Source organism: Takifugu flavidus, chromosome 16, assembly GCF_003711565.1.
Source record: "Takifugu flavidus isolate HTHZ2018 chromosome 16, ASM371156v2, whole genome shotgun sequence".
NCBI lineage: Eukaryota > Metazoa > Chordata > Actinopteri > Tetraodontiformes > Tetraodontidae > Takifugu > Takifugu flavidus.
Window position 1 is genome coordinate 6772301 of NC_079535.1, and position 25596 is coordinate 6797896.

The 25596-nt window shown below is 44.1% G+C and overlaps 2 protein-coding genes across 7 annotated transcripts in view; one reads left to right on the plus strand and one right to left on the minus strand.

The window, feature by feature from the left end:
- wdr25 (WD repeat domain 25) overlaps positions 1 to 16569 on the plus strand; it is a 29228-nt gene extending 12659 nt beyond the window's left edge. Inside the window, exons 7-9 of one of the 2 annotated variants that reach the window (XR_008946649.1) lie at positions 22 to 231; positions 10985 to 12382; positions 13579 to 16569. Coding sequence is in view for 1 of the 2 variants with exons in the window: in XM_057011904.1 (XP_056867884.1) it covers positions 22 to 243 (222 nt within the window). In the remaining variant the exon portion in view is untranslated. Of the gene's footprint in view, positions 1 to 21; positions 2441 to 10984; positions 12383 to 13578 lie in introns of those variants that run through there. The other variant, XM_057011904.1, reaches the window with a different exon arrangement.
- LOC130513210 (brain-enriched guanylate kinase-associated protein) lies at positions 1058 to 25596 on the minus strand. 5 transcript variants are annotated; one of them, XM_057011896.1, is made up of 7 exons: positions 25496 to 25596; positions 24685 to 24716; positions 14455 to 14616; positions 13555 to 13621; positions 7993 to 8100; positions 6268 to 6351; positions 1058 to 4460 (listed from the first exon to the last, which is right to left on the minus strand). In XM_057011896.1, the coding sequence occupies exons 2-7, from the start codon at positions 24699 to 24701 to the stop codon at positions 2931 to 2933; spliced, it is 1968 nt and encodes a 655-aa protein (XP_056867876.1). In that variant the 5' UTR covers positions 24702 to 24716; positions 25496 to 25596; the 3' UTR covers positions 1058 to 2930. The 5 variants fall into 5 exon arrangements, with proteins under 5 accessions (XP_056867876.1, XP_056867878.1, XP_056867875.1 ...); XM_057011898.1 differs by lacking the exon at positions 25496 to 25596 and having other exon boundaries at positions 24685 to 24720; XM_057011895.1 differs by lacking the exons at positions 24685 to 24716; positions 25496 to 25596 and adding an exon at positions 24386 to 24499.

The following is a 25596-nucleotide window of genomic DNA, read 5'->3' on the forward strand; positions in this document are numbered from 1 at the left end:
AAGCCTGTAACCTTGTTCCAGGTGGAGGGATATGCGGTACGGTGCCAGTTTTCCCTGGATGGAGGCATCCTGGCCTCAGGAAGCTCCACCGGCTCTGCTTACTTCTATAATTACCACAATGCTCATTTGCTGCACACCCTCCACGCCCACAGACAGGCCTGCTTGTGTGTGTCCCAGCATCCCGTCCTCCCCGCCACTGCAGCCACCTGCGACTGGGCCGGAGAGATCAAGGTCTGGCACTAACCGCCCTCGCCGAATAAGCAGATTTGCACTGCAAAAACTGGTGCATATTCAAGACTATCTCAGATAATCTCTTAGCATAAGACCGTAAACCCTCGGCAGAGATGCTGGAAGTCAACTGATCACAGATCCCTTCCTGCACACTCGGATTTGGCATTCCCTCTAAGCATGTTAACTTAAATAGTTGTTGAAATCGCAAAGTTTTGCTGCCCGAGAGTAAAGTAGCTTTATTGGCAGTTTTGAATAAGTGGGACATATTGTTATGAGTTTTATCTAAAGCGGTGGGAGGTGTAATGGCAGTGTTTCTCCCTGTGCATTATATTCAGCTTTGCCCTCCAACATAAAGTTTTTTTTTTGCAAACAAAATGAAAAAAGAAATCATATGTCTTTTGGGATTTTTATATTTTATATTTTTTTATATTTTCCCCTCCAGTTTCTGCATGCACATCGTTTTTCTCCATGCCTTTTTGTTCTTTCTGGCGCCGATGAAAGATTTTCTTTCACGCTGACAGCTTAGAGAATCAAAGAGTGAGGCTGAATGGTGGAAACTAAACCAAAATATGCAGACATCTGTCAAGGCATTGCCAGGTTCTTTCAAAACCTTGACACTGAAGTGCACACAGATGCTTATCAACCAGTGCAACAGATCTTAAAAACCCAAGAAGAAAACTCTAATACCTTAATACAAACATGAAACAATAGAGATACCAAATGACAGAAAAGACAAAAAAAAATTACAATCAACTGGATCCACCAGCGGAGGAAGCTGTGACATTTTGGAAATATCCTTGAAATAAATGACGTAAATAAACCTTGGCATATTTCCCAACACACGTCTTTATTAAATAAATAAACATACAGCAAAAATATATAACCATGCACCAGAGACAAGCATGTTGACATTTGGACTGCCGGCCTGTACCTGGAAGAGACCTGGAGGTAGGACAGGACAGAAACGCTTCAGCATTTTCATCCAGGGTCAAAACATTCCATAAATATAAAGTAAAGCGGATAAAAAATAGTCATAGTGTAATATCACTTGTACGCAGTGCCTACCTATCTTCATGTCTCTACATATTTCGCCAACAATTCTACATTTTCTCGGTCGTATATACAGTGGATAAATTTCATTCTAAATCAATTTGGACACACTGTACAAAAGATTACGATTGAAAAATCTTTTGCGGCCTGTGTGGGTGCAGTTCTACCTTCATGACAAGGCCAGAGGGGAGAAGAGCAGCTTGCAAATCTTAGAAAAACAGCCTGAAACCAGAAATATGCAGGAATATGAAAGGCATCAGCGCGACCTTCCAGACAAATGGAGATGTAACTTATTCACCAGCCTTTTCAGATCGACTCACCCACAGAGGCAGGAAGAAAGCCTTCAAAATGTATCATGGAAGAGGTCATGCACACGTCTGAGCACTGTCGCTTTGTCCTCATGTGTACTTGTGAGCGTAAACCATTGTATTATAGGAGGGGAGCAGAAAAAAACCCCTCTTATCGACAAGGTCTTTTCACCAACATATTTACGCAGACAGTCAAATTTCACAATTTCTTCTAAAATAGCTTAATTGGTCATGCTGGTTTCAGAAGAACACAGTGGCTGTCAAGAGAAACGTCTACCTTCATCTCAGTGAGTTGTTTGGTTCTGTTCCAGCCATCCTGGAGAATTTCCTAGTGATCTTTGTTGCTACAAAACTAGAAGAACGGATATTTTTCCACATGATTAATGCACCTAATACATCATCCTAATTTATTTCAATGAAGGTCGATGCTGGAAATCAAGCGGCGTTAACCCCGTCGTCTAAGAAACTGCTGTGTGTTACATGTGAAGCGACGGAGACTACGGCTTACAGTTTACAACAACAGAGCAGAGAAAACATCCATGCGTTAAAGCAGAGCTCTCAACTAGTTTAAGGCAATCCCCCCCACCCCACCCCAAATTAAAAATGCTGTGGTGTCACGTCATGTCCCAAATCTGCTTCTGATATAAAAATAAGAAAAATCCAAGCTAAGTTTTTAAAAAGTCTGCTTGTGTTGAATTATATGTTTTATAGGTACCTAAAAATCATATCTGTTGGCACTGTTATAGTATGATCTCATACCTATTCTATACCATGTGATTAAAATACTTATATTTTTATATATAATAGATGGCCAGTTGTCAACAATAATAAAACCACTTGTTTTGTGAGCAGTGTTGGGTATATTTGTCCTGTCTAAATGTGGTTAGCCCTCTAAAACAGCTTCCCCCCCCCCACAAATAAACATTGAATTCCCATCAGCTTAGATTCATATAAATACGGAACCATACATCAGCCCATTAGCGTCCTTTACATACAGTGTCTTTTCTGTACAATAGAGCTGTAGTTAATGGGCTTTTGCTGGTTTTACTAACAGTGCTTGATGACAAAATAAGGAAATATCACAGTATGTTTATGAGTGTCATTACTGCCATTAATAGTCTGAATAGCTGGCCTTGGGTACTGTAGCTACACCGTGATGTGTAACATATCATAGAAAAAGTGTTGCGGTCTGCATTAAACATGCCTTGGCTAAGAGATACATAAAACAACACCCCCATCACATAAAGAATGTGCTCCAGGGAACTTTTAAGACATACAATTAGGTACTTAACAGTAGTAATTGTCACCATGCATAACGTAAAAGTATCTCTGTCCGTCGGCTCAGTTCAGCAGGGTGCCGTACAGCTGTGCCTTTGTCAGGCTGTCCTTTCTTGTCAGTCCCGTGCTGCCAAATTTTTGGTATCTTGCGGAAGTCTTCTTGGGGAGTGCGGGGCCAACGTTGAGAGCAGAGCTGGAGCTCGGGCGAGGCCGCACAGCCGGCCTTGGACTGGGGTAGTGCTGAAGACTTGAGGCTTCTAGTGAGCTTTGGTGTAAGGACTCGGCAGAGCTGTCGACGCTCAGGTTTACGTAGTCCCTCATGGAGTCGCCTGCCGCAGCTGCGATCCCACCGCTGTCCTTCTCTTTAGAGCTCCCTGAGAGGAACAGACTGCACTCGGAGTCTTGACTGTCGTTCTTGGCTCGATACAACACAGAAGTTGCCTCTTGCTTCCGATGCTCAAGAGGTTTTGAAATGTGGCCAGGAGAAACGGAACCCACGAAGCGCTGGTCCAGCATGTGGCTGTGGAAGACGTCATCTCCTTCTTGTAAGCTGCGGTAGAGGGAACTTTTGACCTTCTGGGATGGGGCCATGGCGAAGTGGCACTCAGAGAAACTGTAGGGAGAGACTCGCCCCGCGATGTCGCGGTAGGAAGATGAGAACGTGTTGACATCTTCCACGCTCAGCTGTCTCCAGCGGCTACTTAGGTCATCCTCTGAGACTTGGTTGTCACTTGGTCTTTCTGGAATTCCTCTGTGGGCCTGGCTCAGCCCGGTCGTGGAGCCCATGCTGCGAGAGGAGGACAGACGAGGTGTGCCGGACTGGTATGATTCGCTGAAGCTTGAAGCTGTCCTTGTGTACGCTGGTGAGCTGCTGTTCTGCGGGCTCCGGGGTGGGACCATGTGCTGGATGCTGAGAGATTTGGGAAAGTTTAGGCTCTCTTTATTATAAGGGATGTTTTTGTTTCCGTTGTCCGCGCATCCCTCATCTCTCCAATCCATATAGAGACACTGGTGCGAAGAAGACAAATTGCCGCTGGCAGTGCGACCACAACTGGCGCCAACTCCCCCCTTGTCATCCGAAGCGAGGCTAAAGCTGGAGTAGGAGCTGGAGGCACGGAGGCTCCCAGTGCCAAACTCATCCTGCTGGTGGAAGGTGGATGGAGACTCATGGGAAAAAGCAGCCGAGTGGTAGGCCTCTTCTTCTGGGTTGCTGTCAGTGGAGTTTTGTGCGTGCAGCTGGAGTAGACTGGTCCCGTGGAAATCGACGCTTTGCCTGCGCTCCGAGTCCTGCCAACGCTCGGGGCAGTAAAGCGCCGTATCACTGCAGTACAGGTCAGACGTCTTGTACGAAGAGCGGCGGTTCAGATCGGAATTTCCTGTCTCCGCAAGAAAGTCACTGTCCTGTGGCAGCGGGCTTGGGGAGCGTGTCACGGGGCAACTGCTTCCGGGTTCAGGCTTTTCCAGGACTTTTGCAATTATGGCCGTTGGTATAGCGTCAGCGTAGTTGGAGTGGCACATGGCCATGGTGGTCCCACTTCCCCTACCCTGCTTCTCCATGTGGCAACTAAGGCGTTCCTGAAAATCCCTTGGTAGCTAGAGGAGAGACACCAAGGCAGATCCAAAATAAGTACACCAAGAAAGACTGTTAAATCTGCTAAAATGCTTTTATTTTAACACCTTTTTTGAGGATCTCCACAGGCTTCCAGTGCAGAAGCATAAAATGGCAGAAAATCCCACCTTCCTGCCAATTTAACTTCAAAGATGAGTTAGAGCTCAAAGATGGTGAGATCTCCTCGATGCTACGGGCAGCAGGAAATCGATAATGTGACTTATACTGCAGGGAACCTGCCTCTAAACGATGTCAAGGGGGCATCAAAATGGAATTGATCGTTTCCCAGACTTCACTGGCTTTAGATTTGCTTCTTCTTACCAAAGGGCTTCATATTTTGTCACAAAAATGTTGCTTACCATTTTTGATCCAAAAAGAAGTCTGGTTTTTTTCCCTATGAGTGTTTATTTTTTAAAATCTCTTGGGGAGGTAGTAAAAAAGGAAGTTTGATTGGGTAGACGACATTGGCTTTTTTTTCTCTTGGTCTCATTCTATCATCCCATCACACAGAGAATTGTCAGCTCCTAATATGACTGTTCCCCGTTACTTTCAGACAGGTACTTTGTGCCTATTAAAAGCGGTCAGGGTCAGCAGGAACTGTTCTTTCTGCTCAGAGTTCTCCCTTTTCTCCTCTCTTTCTTCTTTGTTTCATCTTTCTGTTGTGCCTTTGCACTGAAAAAAAATCTCTCATTCCCTCGCCCTCTGTCTTTTAACTCGCAGCCTCTTTATTCTGTCTATCATCAAACACATATCAGTTCCACAGGGGACGGCTTAGATTCAAATTAAACCGCCGCCCTGGGCTTCCAGCTGGGGATAGAAAAAAAGATAAAAATACCGACTTGGCTTTGTTAAGAAATAGAAGCTTGCCTCGGCATAAAATAACCTGCATTTTTAAAGTAGGTCTATTTTTAGCGTCTACTGCCTCTCCCAGGGGGAATAGTGATGGAAAGTAGGTGAGGATGAGGTGGGGGGCCCAAGATAATGTACACACTGTGCTGTGAGTAAGCTAGCTCAGTAGTGGCACATATCTAGGCGAATCTTAATTAACAGACACACTTTTTCCCCACTTTATTCCATGACGGTAAAAAGATCTTGCTCATATTATTAGAATAAGTAGTTTACTGCTGCAGGAAGGAACTAGCACCTATTATTTTAGTCTTTCCAGCAATTTCTAGCTGCTCTCTAAAAACTACTTTTCCACCAAGGTTCCACATTTAGAGTGGATTTTCCTGTTTTTTTTTTTTTTTCCCAATATTTTAATTAAGGCTCTGTTAGTAATGTGCCTCCTCTCACATGTCGAGTCTCCCCACAGAGGATGTTCAGCTTTGCTTTTGTGCCCAGCACATATACAGTTTCCAATTATAAAAAGGGCGGATTTAACGTTCTGTAATTGTGCAGTCTTTCAGGCCTCGATTAGATAACAGCAGCAGAATGAAGCTGAAGCCAGTTAGTTCAAGAGCCAAGGAAAGCGCAGCATTGTTCACGTGCTGCTGGGCAGAGTTAATTAACCACAACCCATGGTGGCAAGTAGTGTATGCAGCTAACATTGGACTGGTGAATAAAAAACAGAGAAGCGTTTGTTGCGTTTGATGCAACATTTTGTAGCGGTTTGCTCAGTTATTGACAGGGTTTAAATTTTTAAGTATTCAAACTCTATTAAGTATAATCCATGGAGTATTTTTGGCTCTTTTATATGACCTGTCTAACAGTACTCCTCCAGTCTTCACTGTGCACGTTCTGCTGAATGAGTAAAGGTCACAGTGGGCAGGTCAGTAGTATTTCAGCGCTTACCTCAGACATCTTGTGTGCTCTGTAGTGAGATTTGGAGCACTGCAGCAGTTGTGCTGCCAGGTTGCAGTCTTTCCTGTAAAGGTCCTGGAAAAAGCAGGAATCACAATAAGCAGCAGCCTCAACACAGTTTCATCTTTGTTATATATTTACATTATTTTGAGAATCGGTAAGAAGAGAAATTATGTAATGTTGCAATATAGCACAAATGTAAAATATGGCATTTATAAAGCAGTTATTGTTCACACAGTAACAAACTGTCTTAAACATTTAATAACATGAATTATACATTAAAGGGCATTTATTCTATTAGCTGCAGTCTACTGGAAAATTTGCCTTTTGCTTCTGATTTAGTGACCCATCAGATCTAAGAAAGAAATTCATCTATTAAAGCTCATCTAGGTTTTAATTAGTTAGCATGCATTTTTCATTTTGACAGAGTTGACACATTTTTCATTTGTAATACAGCTTTTTATCTTCCCAGAACGGCCTAATTTTATTCGAGTGCATGAATGCGGCATGGAGTTATCTGCACCTTCCAGCCTGGGGACCTTGTGCATTATTTATCCGCTCTCTTTCTGGCCTCTCTATGATGAATTGTGTTTCGGTTATTACTTAAACTTCAGGGCAGAGTGAGGGTATTCTACTGGCACGTTTGTTTCTCAAGGCGTGTGTGATGGTTAAGCTCCCGTTCTCACCTCCTGCCTGTGTGCAATCATTCTGCGCATAAAGGTCAGTCGTGGCTGCGCCGCATCCTCCCCTCACAAACCCTGACAATGCTTTGCACAGCATCAAAGGATTTTTCTTTGATGGCCCCCACCCCCCCACCAGTTACCAGCGAAAGCTTTAAAAGTCATGAAGATTCTTTGTTGCCAAGGGTTATGTGGGCACCCCGTAGTTTGACTAAACCCTTTAGCCCTGTGTTATGTTAGTATGTGCTGAAGGTTATGGAGTAAATTTATTGTATAAATACTGAAAGAGACTTTGCTCTTTATGTTGATTTACATGAAAATTCCATATTTATGACTCAAAAGTTCTTTAAATAGCTGTTTTGTCTTTATTCTGGACTCTGCTCATTTTATATAAAAGGGATTCATATTTCAGCATGTATTAGAAGCTTTGATTCTTGGCAGGACGTCCGTGCCTGGCTGCTCTCTGTGCAGGGACCAAATCTCCACCCCCTCCTAAAAGAACCCTGAGTCCGATCTGCTCGCCCAAATCTGAGAGGATTGGCAAAATGCTCTTTAGCTTATCAGTGATAGAACCTGCCACAGACCAAAGAGAGAAAAATCGAACCCATCCCGGAGGCTCCCCTGCAGACAAATCAGTGAAATCACTTCAAAGAAAAAGGAGACATTTCATTGCATAATTTCCCCCTGCTCCACACAGCCCTGGCCCCGAGATTTCAGAAGCCCCTGAGGTTGCCTGTGCACTTCGGTATAATCGTCCTAAAATACCCGGTGGCTGAGCATGAACTCTGCCGTGTCCCACTGGCGCCCAGATATCCAGGACTTTTTGGGCGGTGGTTTACCGAAGCGCTTAAACAAACCAGAATCTAAAAATTTGAACAGTTGAAGGAGTGGGAGCAGCAACCCCGAGACTCCTCTCACACCCAGAATATCTAATCTTTAATTTACTGGTCTGAAAGCATCCGAGGATGTCTCCTCACACTGTGAAAGTTCAGATTTGTGGCAGCCTGTACCAGACCAGGCAGTTGTGGACACTCACGTTGTCCTCTCTGAGCTTATTGATGGTGATCTTCGCCTCCATGAGGTGGTTGTTGAGGACGATGATTTCTCCCCGGAGGGCTCTCTTTTCCTCTTCATGGTGGTGGGACTGTCATACAGAAAAGAGGACAATCTTGTAAAGGGTTATAGGAAAAAGTAGAGAGGAATATGAGGGAGGCAAAGTTGGAGGGAAGAGAGCAAGATGACACAGGGAGAGGAGGAAAATTGAGAGCACGAGTGGCCCGGGCTGCCGTCAGTATGCAGCCAGTGCCAACAGCAGGTCTTAATTAAAAGAAGATTAAAGTTGCCAGCATTCATATCATATCAATTACTCTGGGAGCTAAAAACAGGAGGAAAAATAATAGCGGGCAAAGACAGACCCAATCTATCCTCAGTGAACGCTGTCAAAAAAAGAAAAAAGAAAATCAAAATAACTGCTTTCCAGTCTAATCAATCTTCATTATTTGACCAGTTGGGAATGGGGACGTGAGGATTAAAGCACTCTGTTCTCCATGTGTTCTGTGCTGTTTCTTATCACGTTCCTGTGGCGTTTCATTAAACACATCTGTGTGCGCGAGTGTGACGAGAATACAGGAACCCGACTGTTGCGCCGATGCTACCGCTTCATTTCATAGCCCCGGCGTCTTCATTGGATATCGACGCCGCTGTTGTGTTGTCAGTATTCTAATATTGCTCCTCTCTTTGTTGGCTTTTCTCTACCATGCATGGACACACACACACACACACACACACACACACACACACACACAGACAGAAACACACGCACAAAAGTAATTGCAAATCTGTCACACTGCACCAGCTGACAAATGATACACTCTGAGCACTCACTTGGCCTCCCACCCTTCTCCCTTTTAATCTCTCAATGCTGGTGATTGTTCAGAAATACAGGGGTGCACAGCCAATCTAATAGGTGGCAATTAATGTCAGCTTAAGCACTGGGGCCACAGTTGATATCGAAATTCAATTTCGTCAGGGTCTCATTAATCTGCTGTCCGGATCAGACTTTCTCATTACTCTGGATTTCTGTTAATATTTCAAAAATGCAGATGCCTTTGGTGAACAAATTAGAGCCTGGATATGCAATAGTTCCACATTAAAACAATCTAAATAATAACAGCAATCATACAGTCACATTGATGAATGTGCAGTAGAACTATTAGCGTTTGGTGTCTGCTACTCTAATTCTTGGGAAATGTGTTGATATTCAGCTTTTTTAGTTTACATTTCAGAGGAGCTTGGCCCTTTTTAAACGTCATCCATGTTCATTAATTGTAGGAGTCAAGGTCAAAACTGAAAATAAGGCTTTTCAAAAAGGTTTTGTGAAACTTGTATACCACATGAAGGTATGAAATTCAGTTTTTTAGCAACAGGTCCTGTCAGTTTTGCCATCTGAAGTGCTAGCCTGTTGCAATCTAGCCCAAATCTTTGTTACTTCTAAATAAATATCTTTGCTCACCCTCAGTGTTGACAGATTCTACTAACATTAGTCTCACTTGTACATTGGAGGTAGATAAATGATAGAGGGGGGTGTGGTGTCATCTGATGGATTATTATGTTTGCAGTGTGGGACACAGGATCATAGCTCTAAATTCAAAGGTTGAGGTCAGCAGGTCACGGCTGTGCACGGTGATCAATTGGGTGTTTACTGTACAAGCTGTCACCATTGCTCGGTACCAATAGTGCTCAATATTGTATGTTGGACCACTGGATTATATTTTTCAGCACAGTGCAGGTCAGGAGCTGCCAGCTGGCCTCCTCCTCATCATCCTTAAATAAAATATGTGGATTCTAGTAGTAACGGAAAATCTACTGGTCTGACAGTCGGAAGTAAAGGACCAAATAAACCAGAGCCAATCATCTGAGCTTATTTGAGCCGTTTAAATGTACAGTGTGCAAACTGTCATTTTCCTGTGACTAGCCTAGTTTTCTGTCCAGAGGAAGGATTTTAGCTGAATGTTCTCTTACCTCCTTTAGTTATGTTTGCCGACCAACCAACAAAGCGCAAATCCCACGACGGGCACTATTACCGGAGACCGGTGCAACAGACCTTGCTCCGGTTGAAATAACATCTTATTTTTCAGCCGAGGGACAAAAGAAAGAAGTGAGAGTGGAGTAAAGGGTTTTTCCTGTTTTTTTGTTCTCTTTTTAAAGCCGCGTGTTTAATAAAGCTGTATATGTGAGGTCGCTCGCCTCCCACTCATGTCCTGTCTGAGCTATCCTCAAGCCTGTTTATGACTGAAGACTAAACCTCCACTAGAACTGCGGATCAGCTGCAAAAATGTACCAAAAAAGGCAGGTTTCAAAAGAAATATCATATTGAAAGTCTTTCATCAAATCAACTTTTAGGATGATCAAAATGGATTTGCCAGGCAAATATGAGCAGAAGCAAAACAATTGTTGTTCCTACTGAGCATTTTCAAGCATAGGCGAAGCCAGGCTGTTGCTGTTTGCATGTTCTTTGGGGGGAATCTGAGCGCTCGAAACAAAATAATTGCTCTCAGATTTGAGTGATCAACCGCAGGCGACTAAAACAAACACATTGATTAGCGCTAATGTTCATTCTCTCCATACTGACATCAGTGTCCATTGTTTCCTCTCTTTGCAATAAACAATTTGATTGCATCAGTCATGCTAAACTATCCTGCCAACAAGGAGGTGATTAGAGACCCCAGAGATTAGTCTGAGCCTGTGTTTCATTAATAAACACATAAATAACTCTGAATGGCCGTGACAGATGATAAATGAATATATATGGATTTAGGACACAGGAGACAAAAACGCAGCCGTTGGGACAGAAGCTTTCGTCATCGATCATTCTATTGATCAAACCTTTCAGCAAACTATCATGTACATATGAAAGGTAATTAGGATTATCAGTCAAAATGTATCTTAAAGTGTTCTGGATTTGCAGCTTTGTGTTCCCCCCCGATCGTGTTACATTAACAAAGATTGTATTTCTTTACATTTGCCAGCTGGGACACATCCAAGATCAGCAAAAGGTCTAGCACTTAGAGGTAAGATTCACCTAGTGAGGGGGGGCATTTGAGTAAAGCTTTTTGACTTCCAGACAGTTTCAGGGTGGCTGAAAATCGACCCTGAGGAACGCTGACGACAGACTTTCAGCACCATAGACAGCTCCTTTAAAACTATGGACTATATATAAGGAAAATACCTATACAATATCCTTAAACCTGCCAGCGGTGTCAAGTTAGGTTTGGTCTTAAAAATGTTTTTAACACATCTTCTCCTGTAAATTTCCACATTCTACAGAGGGACGATGTGTAATCTCATCCGCTGAAACACTTTCAATTGCAGGCGGTGCGCATATTAAAGCAATCTTCCGTTTCTGGTGTGCGTACCGAGCACAATTACTCCACTGTCATCACAATGTGCATCTGCCAGTCCTTCCAGCTGCTCTTTCCTGGCTCTATATGAAGTAGTTTTATGCGCCGACGCTTTCCACTTGACCGTGTCAGATCGGGCCGCTCCGAACTTTTAATTACGTGTCTGTTTCCATTGGCGCCACGTCGGTTGCCGCCTGCCTGAACTGTCTTTTACAAAAGAAACACACCTCCCTCTTGAAATCTCTTGGCATGACATGACATCAAAAGAAACGGCAATTCCAATGGGACAAAAATGTCTCCTGTCAGGGAGACATAATTGTTACACCGAAGCCCTCCACTCGACAGACAAATCCTTAAAAATGACATTCTCTTTTTTATGTGATGGGTGTGACTGTAGAGGAGGAGCGACCCGCTGGGGTATGATGGCTTGACCCGCCGTAAGCAGGCCCAACAGATGTACAGATGTCAGTGGGTGTCGGTAATCCAAGGCTACCGAGATGTGGCGCAGTCGCACACACAAGACAACGGAAAGATTCGCCCAGATAATCTAAGTTGTTGACTGCAACGTGTCATCTGTAGCCACGCAGGGTTGGTAGGAAATCGAATAAAAGTTTGCGAGAGATCTAATTCCTGAGCACAGCAGCACAAATCCAAAGGTTTCTCGACCATTTTTGAACTGTGCTTGAATCCGATTGAGTCACTCGTCCGTTAAACCACGATGGTGACCTTGTAGACGGAACCATCATGTGAGAACTTTAAAGGAGCTCGAGTGGAGCGATGGCGATTTCTCAATATTCAGTCTGACACGGGTCAATATGGACTTTTTGTCCAATATTGCAGCTACTTTGGGTGTTTTCAGACCAAACCTCAGATGCTGTTATGATACACTGCCTGATTCCCTGATGAATCATGAAGGTTCTGAAGGATGCGAGGGAGAAAACCACTATTCAGACTGAAGCGACTGGACAGCTGCCGCCGAGGTGACTCCAGCAGCTATAATGGTTTTCTAACTGGAATCCGTGGCAGGTAAGACCAATCACTGTGGACATTGATTGCTCTGGCTGTCTTTGATCACGTAATTGCTTTGAGAGAGATGAGAGCAGTTGTGCCGCTGAACAGGCGCCTTCGCATCGATTACAGTAGAATTCTTCTGTCCAGACACGACACAGTGGGAGCAGTGTAAATGCTGCCATCGCTCCCGCATCATCTCCTCAGACGTGATGTCATTCTACGTTAACTTGGAACAATTCTTTTTAAGGCTTTTTTGTCGTCCATAACAACATCAGCTCATTTAGGATTAATGCTGCATTAGAAACGCTTCAGACGGTTTGCCTATTCATTAATGAGTTTATTGATATGCAATTCCGCCCCCTTAAAATTATGTTCAAAACTAGTTTTTGATGCTGAGCCACAAATGTGTTTTTTCTTTAAAACATTTGGATAATTAATGCTTTTAAAATAATCTGCATTCTCGAGCTCCTCTGGCAGTGAAATAGTTCTGAGGAACGGCTGCAGATTTGGTTGACACTGCTCTGCCCACGCCCGTGCTCCCCTGCTGCGCGCTGCATGTGCGAGCAGGCAAATGTGAAGATAACTTGTGACACGAGTCTCAGGAGAACCTCCGGAGCGCTTATGTTGAAGAGGTTTTAGAGATTCAAGAGAATATCATCAGAAGCACTTCAAATTCATCTGCTCTGACTTCTGGCTGTCGCATCTGTTCGGGTCTTCTCCCACATCTGTTTAATTTGGATCATAACCTTCATTACTCCTTCGACCGTGGGACAGTAAAGGAAAAATAGAAGTTGCTGCCGAAACAATAACTTTTTCTTATTAGTGAACTTTGGCCGTCAGTTGCCGCTATAATAACTGTGAAATAAAGGCGAGTTCATATAAGGAACTCTCGAGTGGTTTCCTGGGTAACTGCTGGATTTTTTGTTACAAGTCTAGGGCGAGTTCTGGGTCAGGAGCTGCATTTCCCCGAGCGTGTGTGTGTGTGTGTGTGCATATGTGTGTACGAGCACGAGCGTTTCGAAAACCCTGTCGACCTTCACGCATCTTTATAGAGAGACTCTTCAACCCTGCAGACGCTATCAGGATTTTGCACCCCCCTCCCCCGCCCCCCATTATTCATAATTCATGTGAAGGTTATCAAAACAAGTCCTTTGTCTTTAGGCTGAAATGTTGCGACTGCTTCTTACCGTTCTGTGCATTTTGTCCTCCAGATCCTGGTTGATCCTCTGAAGAGCCGCATAACTGCTCTGGATCCTGCACAACATACAGATCAGCGTGAGCGAACATTTGATGGTGTCTGACGTGCAGCGGGGCCGTCTCCACGTGCATGTAGACGAGAGGTAGCGAACTCTGAGCTTGGGGTGCTGGTGGACAATCGTCAGATTTGTGGGAAAAAGGCTGGTTGAAAGCATCAAAATGAGTCGGTGATACATTCAATCAGCCCAAGCGAGTTGTTCCAAGGAAAATAAACCTTGAAAGCCGATAAAACACGAGTAACCATGCAAACGCAGACCCAGCGCCTCGAGTCTGAGCTGAATACTAACATAAGGCAGTTTATCGATTTATATCTCCTGTCTGTCTTTTGTTTTATTTCCTCATACCCTTCACTTCATCCTGTCAGTGCTGCTCGTTGATGGATCTTTGGGTGCATTAGTGAGGTTCAGGGGGACTATTTGTTTACCTGCTGCTCGTGTTTCCTTTCAGAATCAGATTTTGTATTAGCATTGTGCGCGCATTGGTAAGAGTGCATTTATGGCCCCTTTAACCCAATCGATGGAGGAGTGAAGGCTGAAAAAGAGACCTAAAAGCAGATGTACAGGACGTCATATTGATTGCCCAAGAATGAAAGATCAGAAAGAGAAATTCTTTTTTCTCCTATTTTAACCTCCTCCTGGACAGATAACCTATGTTACCATGGCAACACGCCCCTAGTAAGAAGCACATACAGCTTTGTAAGACTGAGTTAACCCCAGAGTCACCTCAGCTGCAGATGATTCACACCACTACGTGATCACCACAGGTTAATGTTGCATTTGTGTGAGTCGAGGCAAAAAAGATTTGCAGGTGTCGAGTGCCGTGTGACACACCTGCGTAGTTTCTCTGTAAATTTCTCCAGTTCCTCCTGGGCCCGGCGCAGCTCTGTCTCCAGGTATTGCCGAGTGGAATCGAACTCCATCTCCACCATCTCTAGCTTGTGGGTGGTGTAGGAGAGGCGCTTACGGAGGTCATCCTTGTGGTCGTGGAAAGAGCTGAACGTGCGGAGAGGGGGAGGGTTCAGAAAACAAGATTTGAGGAGACCTGGTCAGACACAATGTCAAAGTTTCTCTGATTCATGGAAAGGCAGAAGAAAGCAAGGATTGTATATGTGTTTATGTGTGGGAGGAGGAGGAAGGGTGAGGTGTAAGAAGTGAGACAAGTCAGGCAGGGTGGGAGGTGGCGTGTCTGATGGAAGAGCAGACAGATGGAATAGGAATACTAATCATTTTCCATTCACAGGGATTCAAGCATTGATGGGAAAGTAGCTCCCATCAATGTGATGGTAAATTCCATCATTCATACTGAATCCCTGAAAGCATAAGGAAATGATTGCCCTCCTCCACGGGAAAAATAGAGCTGAAAATATAGAATGAGCCGTGACGTTGTGCTTTGAAAGAGGCTAAAAGAACGTGAGAATTCCTTCAGCACCACCCAACGGCAGCGACTTGGCCCAACACAGAGCAGTTTCTGGGCTGCTGCGAGTGCGGAAGATGAAAACACAGTGACAGCACAAACCGAGGGAATGGATGCGGTAATAAATGAGGAGCAGGGGCAGCGTGCGCTCCGGGGGATTTAGCATCTCGCCAGACTGATGGATGCTTGGCTCTCGGAGAGATTCGATGGCTCCGCGCTGCCAACCAGCAGGCGGAATGAGTGCAGCTCCGAGTTCACATGGCTGAGAGCTTCAATTAGGGAACTGGCAGTTAAGGAAGAGGAAAAGAGGTGGCACCCTCAGAAAGGCTTAAAGATAGCGCTGCTTTAACACAGCCAGGGCAACAGACTACCTTTAACATCTGGAGACTTGGCTAAAGATCTCCAAAGATTAAACCTTCATCAAGCAAGTTCTATGTTAAAGCTTTGGTATAAGCAGTTCTTATCAGCAGTATGTTCTATATGTTCTCAAGTGGCATGTTGCTAATCTCGCAGCGTCCACGTGTGTAATGAAGGTTCGAATTTCCGCTTTAGTCTTGGGCAGTTCAACCAGATTTCTTTTCAGTGTTGCCCCATTGTGACAAAATCTGACCAGTCTTTCTGTGTCTTGCCCAGTAAGCTGCGTGAAATCTGCGTTGGGTTCATTATTATTTAACGTTAAATTTGATTTTACAGCCAGTGATTAGTGTTCAAAGTTTTCCAATGTTCTCTCAGCATTCAGATGTTGGTAAAATGCAGCGCTGTCTGCTGATGCGTGGTCAGAAATGTGACCATGATAAATGGGAATGAATGGATGTTTTAATGGGGTTTTAATGGAATTGAAATCCTGGAGAGATTTCATTCCCATGTATTAATATGTATGAAACTGATCCTCCCGTAATGAGGCTGACACAAATGTGCAAAGACCCTCCTTTTCTTACCTTCTTTTGGGGTGTTTGCAACCGTTTCTCTGTGTTTTGAGGGCAGTTTTGCCAATATAGATCTTTTTCATATTTTTCTCTCTGCCTTGGCTCACATGTGTCTACAGTTGCTGCTGCCGGTCGGCTGAACGTGGAAGCCGAGTCTGAACTCGAACCACAAACCCACAGTCAAAGCGTTAAGTCTTGCCTGGGGAGACAGATAGGAGTTGGCTATCTGTGATGACCCTGGCAAGAGAGCAGAGAAAAAGAGTCCCACTGATTTAGCAAGTGCTGATCACGGTGTCCAAGCGGCAGAAGCGGAAAAACAGAGAAACAAGGAGCTAGAAATGTCTTTGCTGTAATTCTGTAACCTGAAATATGTACATTTGTAACTGTGTGCCCCTATGAGTGATTCAAATAAACCCCTGCCATCAACTCTGGCTGTATAAAGATGAATTTCATTTCATTCAAACGGTATTTTCCATCAAACATTCCTCCTGCTTGTTGGGGGCAACTGAATGTAGCCACCATAAAGTGCCGGGCCCCTGTGGAATAGCCAGCTATTGACCGTCTGACCAAAGAGGTTATGCCTCAATAAATCAGTGTTATGATAAATGTGTGTGTTTCCATTTCCATCGTTCATCGTTGCTCTACAGTCCGGCGGACTGAACTCACGTCTCGTGCGCTGTAAGAAGTTAATAACCTGCCACCAGCGAAGATGAAATTTCAGAATAAACCTTTCCATTTTTACGTCTTTGCTCGTGCAGCCACATTACGGTGGTTGATATCAAGTGGCCATTAGGTAACAATCAGAGTGAAGTGACATAAACCAAGAAACTGGGTGATCCTGAAAAATGGATGGGCTATTAAGAAAACAAACAACTGAGTATTTGCTATAATCACAGCCGCTAGCCCAGTCTGTCATACTTAGCTTTCTCTGCTTCTTGACAAACATATTTCAACACTCGGAAGGTTGTGTTTCGGTGCAAATATCAGCTGATATTTACAATAGAATCTGGACCTTAGTCTATGAGCTGCTTACACTTTTAGATCAAACCAAGTATGATCCCATCTGAGTGCCAAAGGTCTAGACCTAGACCACCACCAGGGGGCAATCATAGTAATTAGCTTTGCTTTGCCAGCTAACTTATAACCTAAACTGGGGCCATGACGCACCTGCAACTCTCCCAACCCACCCTGGGGCTAATGTCAAAAATGTAATTATGGGGGCGGCAACATTGACCTCTCTGATTGGTCGGCTTGTTCAGGTCACCCCAAAGTCAGAGTGCACGGACATAGCGGCGGGAAAGGCTTTTACCAGGACGTGCTGCATCAGCGACAACATATGGCTCAGCGTAAAGCCTATGCACAAGCATAAATCTGCAGCCAGTGAGCGCTCGTCCATCTTCCCAATTAGGTTCTACTGTACTCACTACAGTCCATATGTATATCGTTGACCTCATAACATTGCATGTTTAATTAATGAATGTTTGCCTGCAGTTTAATTCTTCTAAAAGCCCTCCACTGGAGAGGCCCGTGCAGGGCATTTTTTTGTGAATGTAAGCAGCTGCATGTACTGCAGTTTTCCCTGTAACTATAATGAAGACCTCACACAACATCATGTGACACCTTTAATGCCCAATTTAGAATTTATTTGTAGCATAAATGAAGTAGAGGTTTCCAAGGCTTTTATTGGGTGCAGCAGATTACCAGGCTAGCAGTTCAGCAACTAACTAGAATGAATCCTTTGTTGCCCGGCGACATTTCTAATAGCGACACTACTTATTATTTTTAATCTCCCTCAACAGTGGTTGAGAAAACAATGGCGGTTTCTGGAAACTACGGCCGCCGCCACCACCATCTTATCAGCGCGTAACAGTGGGAGCGAGGAAGTGACAAAAGGCGGCAGAAATAGTTTCTGAATTGGTTCGGAAATGCACGCGTTATAGAATGAATTCACACAAACACAAACTTCCCTGCAGAGCAAATGAAGTGCTACTACCCTCACTGCATCATTCCACTCCCCCCCGGGGGGGAACAAACAACAGATCTTGGTGCCTTAGGTGTTGTTTGGCAAAGTAAACACCATCCACATGAAGGAAGGAAGTATCCTCAGTTCTCGAGTCCTCGGAGAATATTGTGAAATGCTCGCTGCTGCCAGGGAATCTCAAAATAGCCAAGATATATAAATCAAGCACACTTTCCTCCTCGGAGTGCTCTCTGACAGTGATCAACTAAATAATTCCTCGAGGGGCATCATCTCATAATGATCAGACAATGCAAACAGCAGATGGTCGTCCCTGCAGTTTCCATCTTTAAATCTGCCCCCCAGTCATTTCCCACTAATGGCTCCAACAGCCACCGCACTTTAGATTAGAGGCCTAATGTAAAACCAACTAAAGGTCACAACTACCAAGCATTTATCTTGAATCTATATGGGGAGCCTTTATGGTGCCTGCAGGTTGATTTACTTGTAATGAGCCGCGAGAGGTGAGCAAGGTGGAGCGATTAACAGTAACAAAAAGAGGATATTAAGCTCTAACGGCCACAGCACATCCCTCCTGTGATTTAAGTGCATTTTGCCGAGGAACAAACCGTCACGCCTTCATTGGTCTGGAGGGGCTGCTTCTATTGTTTTAGCCGCCGTCACGTTTGTTGCCATTACCCTGGCAATGACGTGTTGCAAGAAGTCTAAACAAATTAAAATAACCTGTTGCTCCGGCCCACAAAACCAGTATGTGGGTCCGTAATGGTGCTAATAATGAGGATCCCGTGCTAACAAATGGTGACTTGGACAGATGACTCATCTGGTTCAGACCATGAAACTTGGCCTGGATGCAGGAGCTGCAATGGTGCCTTCAGTGAACGCCGGTAACCGCAGCTGTGACACCAAACGTGAGCAGCGATCACTCCACAACAATCTTTCCTAGTGAAAGTAGTTTTCTCTGGCGAGATCTCTCCCACTTTGGTTGCAGCTCGTGTTTCTTCTGACGCAAGACTCCAGAAACACAGCGGTCTCCTGTGCACGCTCCAGTACCGGCGGCCAGAAGAACAGCTCTGTGGATTAAACCACCAGAGCACCGATGGTGACGAGTCGACACATTCTGCAGCCCCGAGAAAAACTCCGCAACCGCGCTGTGCTGTTTATCACTCGCCTGATTTTCCATTTACATATCAGAAGCTGGAAGAACTTTCTCTTTATCCTCAAACTAAAGCAGACCTTTGAAACCTGTTGGGGTTTTATTTTGCGAATCAAATATTATGAGAGCGTCGCACGTGGAGCTGTAATCGGGAATTTGTTCAGTTGAAACAGAGCTTCTGGTTCTTGAATTTCCTGCCCGGCTTTCTTCTGTTTTCACAAAGAGAAGCTCCTGGGGATAAATTAACTGATAATGAGTAGCTTCCTCCTGCTGCGCTATGAATCCCTCCGGTTCCTTTATGTATTCTAGGTGTTTTAAACGGCACGTCACTCATATCAGTGCGATTTTGTTAGCACCGGCGGAAAAGTGGCCGCATTTGCTTAGATATTTAGCATCGGAAACATCGCTGTTCACTCGGCTTTGAGACTCTGTAGAAATAATTTGCACGAGTCCTGATCACACGAGATCACATCAGGGGGTCTGGCATAGAACTCCCACAGGGGAGGACGCGCTTACATTACACATGCTGAGCGTATCAGTGACAGTGAGGTCCTTAATGTAATGAGACGGCTGCTACAGGTGTTTAAATGCAGTTTGAAGATAGCTTGTTTAAATAATTCACGGCTCAGAAGCAGACCGGCCCCGTCAGAATCAATCACAGCGCATTAGTCAGGAATGAATAAACAGTATCGTCGATGTAAAGCACACACCAGATTCCATTCAAAACATAAAACATGATGTGAGTTCTTGCACCAATTAAAGTTGACAGCGAGCGAGCCGCCGTTCCACTTCTGACTGCATTTAAGATAAGTGTCATAAAACCCATTTTATCTCGATGTCACGCGGTAACGGGCCGAGCTAAAACACCGGGGAAGCTTTAGGACGCACTTTACATTTCAAGTCGATCGCTGCCTTGTCGGTGACCCACTGTTGTCAACGTAGGCTGACTTCCCAGCAGCACTGGCAGCTCACAGCTACTCACAGTCCAATCGAAAGCTCTTTATGCAGCGCACCTTTGGGCCGACTGCATTAGCACCTGGCACCGACAAGCACGTAACACGGGGCTAACAGGTCTGTAATGGCCGGAGACAAGTGTGCAGTGGAAACACTGCATTTATTCAAGGGAAATCTGCTGAGTTTGCATGTCAAATGCGACTTTGTGGATGGTGTGGTTTAATAAACTCCAGCGTGTTCTGGGATGGGCTCAGGTTTTTTCATTCTTTTTGGTGAGGAAATCCAACTCATACACTGTGACACCATGAGATTTGCCGGAGGCAGAAACACTGACTTTGTCTTGCTTCTGTTCTTTTATTCCATCAATGACAGTTCGGCAATTAAAGTCCAAGAACAATTGCTATCCAAATCTAAAACTAAACCCACCAGGAATTTTTTTGGGATGTTTTTTATGCCCCTGAGACGTGGCTCCAGATCAGTGTTTCCTTTTTAATTCACTGAGTTGAGTAAAGAATTCTGTTTCTGCAAGTTTGAAAAAAGACCATTTTAGTTGTATTCTGGAAATACTTATTTCCCCACTTTTCTGTCCTTATACATTAAAATCCTACAGAACAATGACAAAACTCAAATTTACTGACAGCTCCAAACAAGCTCTTTTCACACTAGCAGTCAAAAATCCATCCATTTACTTGACAAGTCCCTTTAAAATGGACCTGCTGTCTGGTCTAAAGGACTCAGAGCAGAACATCTATTCTGACATAAACGACATTATGGCTTCTTTTTCATCTCTGCACAACCTTTGAAACAGGCTAAAATACATATTTACACACACATGAAATCTCCACCATGAGACATGTGTGTTTTCTTTCAAGTTATTGCAACGTGTATACAATACGTGTTTGCTGGATTTTTATATTTTATTGCAGAGTTTGCACATAGATAACCTTGTGCTAATTGCTGTATATGATTCCCTGAACTAAAACGGGGCTCCTGCACATATGCCTCCTTACTATGGCATTCTGGGTTATGGATTTCTTAAGTAGCTTTACTCATAACATCACAACATGGATGGATAATCAATATCATTTCAAATTGGATTATGATTATAAACCAGCTAAACTAATGACGATAGATAACAAATAGAAAGCTACAGATATATTGTGAAATTCAATATGTGTTCTCATATTACTATGTCACCCTGGCAACTTGGCATTTGAATTCAGCTCAATTACATTCAAACATTAGTTATTTAGCATCTGTTACAATCAGAATTGTCTCCTGGCGCTTTAGAGAAATCTAGAGCCTGACCTCCAGTCATGAAATGGTGGCTAAAAAAAGCCTTCCTTTCACCAGGAAGAAACCTTGAGCAGAGCCAGGGTCATGTGGGCGACCCTCCTGCTGGATGTAAGAATATCAAGTGAAAAGAAACAGACACGCCGATGTACGTTATCTTTTATACTCTCGGCCTGATTTAGTCTCCCAGTGGTTTTTGCTTGTTGAGAGTCTATGTATATTCTTATTTAATGAGAGAGAATAAGCGTGATTACTTTTTCTTCCAGATTGGAAATGATCATGTTAAATCCGGTGTTGATCTCCTGAGAGCTGATCTTTATCTATATGTGCATATGCTCTATGTCTTTATCTAAGCAACCGTGGTGGAAAGAGGTTATTAATACAGTGGAAGCTAGTGAGTGTGTTTGTGTGGAGAAAGGTCAGGGTCCAGGTTAGAGGCCAGCATTATGTGTGAGGTCATCATAAATTAATCATGAGGGAAATTCTGTTGGGTAAAATTACATGTAGTGGGGGCAATTATTGTAAAATATCAGCAAATGTGATGCAGAAAGGGATGGTACAGGGCTACCTTGTGTATAATTTTGCCAACATTGCAGGGTTTGGATCAATATCTGAATTGTTTTTCACTTTGTGTTACTGCAAGCTATTGAATCCAAATGAAAGAGACCTGCTCCTTTTAAAGCGCGTACAGGTTGTACAGTAGCTCAGCCCGACCGCGCCGGAGTACAAAGAGCTACAAAGAGCATGACAACTAAATTTCACCTTTGAAGACAGACTCCTTCACTTTTCCCCTTTGAGCCTTTTTCTCGTTATCATCACAGCGCAAATTGAGCATCTGAAGATCCACCATGCATTAAGCCTCAGGACAGGTGGGTGAGCCCTTTGCATGTGTAGGCTGAAGATAGGGTAGCGTGCACGGCCTTTCCTTTGCACAATCAAGTATTTACTAAGATGGAATGAGTGCGGTAACTAGAGTTTGTTGCAGTCTGTAAGATTGCTGTGTATTTAGACGAGGCCTCTGCCTCTTAACACAAAACAGACATGTTGGTAAATAGACTAATATGAGGAAGCGGCTTTATCAAAAAAACCCTGAAAATAATTTATTGTGGCCAATAGAAACACAACTGAGTCACGAGCTAAAACTCCGTGGTCTGTGTGTGGCATTCAAACACCACGTTGATAGTTTTGCATGCAGTAAATGGACCCCATGGGTCTACAGCACGGGCTTAAGCTGCTTGGCCTGTCTAGTTGGCCTTGACAGAACCATGTATTGTATGTGCTGGGTGATGGACAGGTGTGCCATTTATGGCCCTGAGGTGCTGAGAGATTGGACAAGGAGACAGTGGTCTCAAGGCTCCAGGGGTCTGATTTAGAATCAGAAATGATGTATGCACGTGCAAATCAAATTGTTGTATACGCTGCCAGGCGTTTCCCCATGAAGGACTTCAAGTGGCTACAGGATCCTTCTAAACAACTGGCTTCTGCATGATTCAGAATCTCAAATATAATTAGGCAGGAGGATGAGAGCGCACAGGGGTGGCAATCTGCTCCAGGCTAACCTGAAGCAAACCTCCTTACAGTGCTGCATGTGCTTTTGGATGATATACGTGCACAGCTTAAGATGAACTGACAAAGCCTCTTTGGGGATATTCCCCAAAGACCGGGTAACTCTCAGTGGGTGAGTGTTTTATCCCCCAGGCTGCTGCAGGATCACAGCGTAGAGCTGAGGGAGGTAAGCTGAAACATTTGTAGAGAGCTAATTAAAAGTCGCAGAGAGTGAAATGAAGAGAGTACGGCTGTTTTCGCGCTCATTAATAAACCCGTACATTCGCTCTGTGCACTTGGGTCACACAAATTAAAGCTCTGCTGCTCTGGCTGCGCGTTTAAAGTGGTCAAACAAACCCTGGATGTTTTTCAAACTTCTAAAAAAGTGCTTCTAAAAAAGTTTATTCAGGTCCATATATCCTGCGCACACTCCTGATTTCTTTCCTTTCAAGGCTCGTCTTGCATAAAGATTTCGATTTTCTAGTACTTCAGTGAAAGGCAATCTAAATTAAATAGAAAGTTAAATGCAGGTTTCATTTGGGTTGCAGGTGGATAACATTCAGGGTTTCCATTGATATAGATTTGTATTTCAGAAAAAAGCGATAAAGCAAGGTCACATTTGCTTAAGTTTTTTGGTGGTATTTTGTTACTAAAGCGACCAGTTTATGAATTTTATATTAATTCTGGTCCATTGTGTTTAGTATTTTTAAATTAATATCACCTCTGCCGAGTGCAGCACCCCGTTTCACCCTGAGGGAATGATACATACAGCCACATTAAAAACACAACATCGCTGTGGCAAAAGGCAAAATCAGTTGTATTTATTCCCTCAGATTAATTAAAGCTCATTGAGCGGCGAGTTTCAAACTCACTTCAAAGTGTTAAGTTTCCCCTCTAGAAGGCCCCTTATCTGAGGAGCTGTTGGTTTTAATTATGTAACAAGAAGATGCGATCATTTGCAGAAATCAATGTGTCCACACTGGCTGCAGGTTAACCCTGGAGGAAAGAGCAACTCACTTCTCGATGATGCGGTCATGATACGCTGATGCGACGACTGTGGATGACCCTAAAGGCAACCTATGCTGGAAAACTTCCTGATTTACTTCTGGGACTCAAAGGCAAACATGGAGGCGTCCTTCTTGGTCCAATATCAATATAAACCCTCTATCCAGACTCAATTCTGTCTGTCCAACTTCTCAGTGAATGACAATGACAAATGGAAAAAATACCCCTGAAGACTGGTTTAATTTCACTAAACCTCGCTCTGCTGCAATTTTACTATGCCAGAAAGCACCACTTGTATTCTCCAAGCGCGTAGCTAAGAGGCAGCTGTCAACTCACCGAGCCTTCACGCGATGCAACACATGGGCAGAAATACATGGAACACTACAGAAGAGCACTGACAGCATCATCTCACATGTCTCTGTATGTCTAAGTGTGACCAAGCAGTAGAAATAAATAACAGCAAATGAAAGCCATCACCTGCCCCACAGTCTTACCGTTTAAATGCCTTTCGCCTCATTTTCTGCAGATGAGCTCACAACATTCATGTGGCTGTGCATCCCCCCTCAAAGCAGCATGCATTTAAAAGCCTCCTCTAATTCTGACTGGAGACAGGCTGGTCGGCAGAGCGAGGGAGCATGCAGAGAGAGAGGGAGAGAGAGAGGGAGAGAGAGAGGGAGCAGAGAACTGAATGGAGCAGGAGGAGGTGTTTGAGGGAGAAAGGAGGGATTATGGGAGTGATGGAAAAAGTGGCAGAATGAGGCAGAGAGAGGGTGTGAGAGTGGAAGAGGCTAACCTCGCGTCATGTTGCATCTCCCCGTCGAAATCCTGTTGGGAGAAAAAAAAGAGTGTAGAATGATTACAGTAGATTCATTTTTCAAGCAGATTTATCTGGAGCGGCTGACACAGCACTTCATGGAGCTGCTCTTATCTGGTGTTTAACAAGCTCTCCGTCTCAGCAAATAAACATATTATTTTACAACCACCCATACATATCACTGAGAGAAAAGAAGTGATGAGAGAGGGAGATACTGAGAGAAATGAAGAAGGCGGGGTACAAAAGAGATGAAAGAAATGGTGCCTGGGAGCAGCCAAGATAAAAATAACCCACAATCACTGAAAATATTTACTTTTGCTATGTTATACGTCCGATAAGAGGTTCTAAAATTGGGTTTACACCAGCGTCAAGGGGGAAGGAGTGAGTGTGCCACTGATTAGAGTTAACAAAATTAAACTTTAACTGCACCTGTAAGCTTTAAATCTTTTTGGGAGAGCGTTTGCAGTGTTCATTACAGCTGCCATTTCCGGACTGCTAATTGGCTTCCACTATTAACATGAGATTCATCGCACAAGCCTGAAATAAAAGAAGTAGCGGAAGTACCCCAATATAGTTTCAAAGTGTCACCTCGCTCCATTCACTTGTCCCTGGATGTCCTGAAGTGAAACGAGATGAATGGGCACGAGGACCTCATGAATTATGCATAACAAGCATCCGATGAAGCATTTGCCATTTGAGATTTAACTTCAGTTCTTGGTGCAGGACCGACGGCTCCCTGCATCCGCCGGACAGATGCCGGCGTGCAACGTGATGGACTCCCAGCTTTCACCTGTTCTGCTGATTCTGTGCATGCGTTAAAGCTGCAGGAGGACGGCTGATGTTGACCCGAGCCCACACGTCCCAAACAGCAGACGGGATAGAAGCTTCAGC

What these genes read in the sequence shown, in the direction of transcription:
- LOC130513210 (XM_057011894.1), bottom strand. Translation starts at nt 16,046, where the DNA reads ATGAAAAAGATCTATATTGGCAAAACTGCCCTCAAAACACAGAGAAAC. An exon ending in TGCAAACACCCCAAAAGAAG is followed by an intron (nt 14,617 to 15,975) that starts GTAAGAAAAGGA and finishes CCGCACGTTCAG; the next exon opens with CTCTTTCCACGACCACAAGG. An exon ending in AGGACAAAATGCACAGAACG is followed by an intron (nt 8,101 to 13,554) that starts GTAAGAAGCAGT and finishes TCTGTATGACAG; the next exon opens with TCCCACCACCATGAAGAGGA.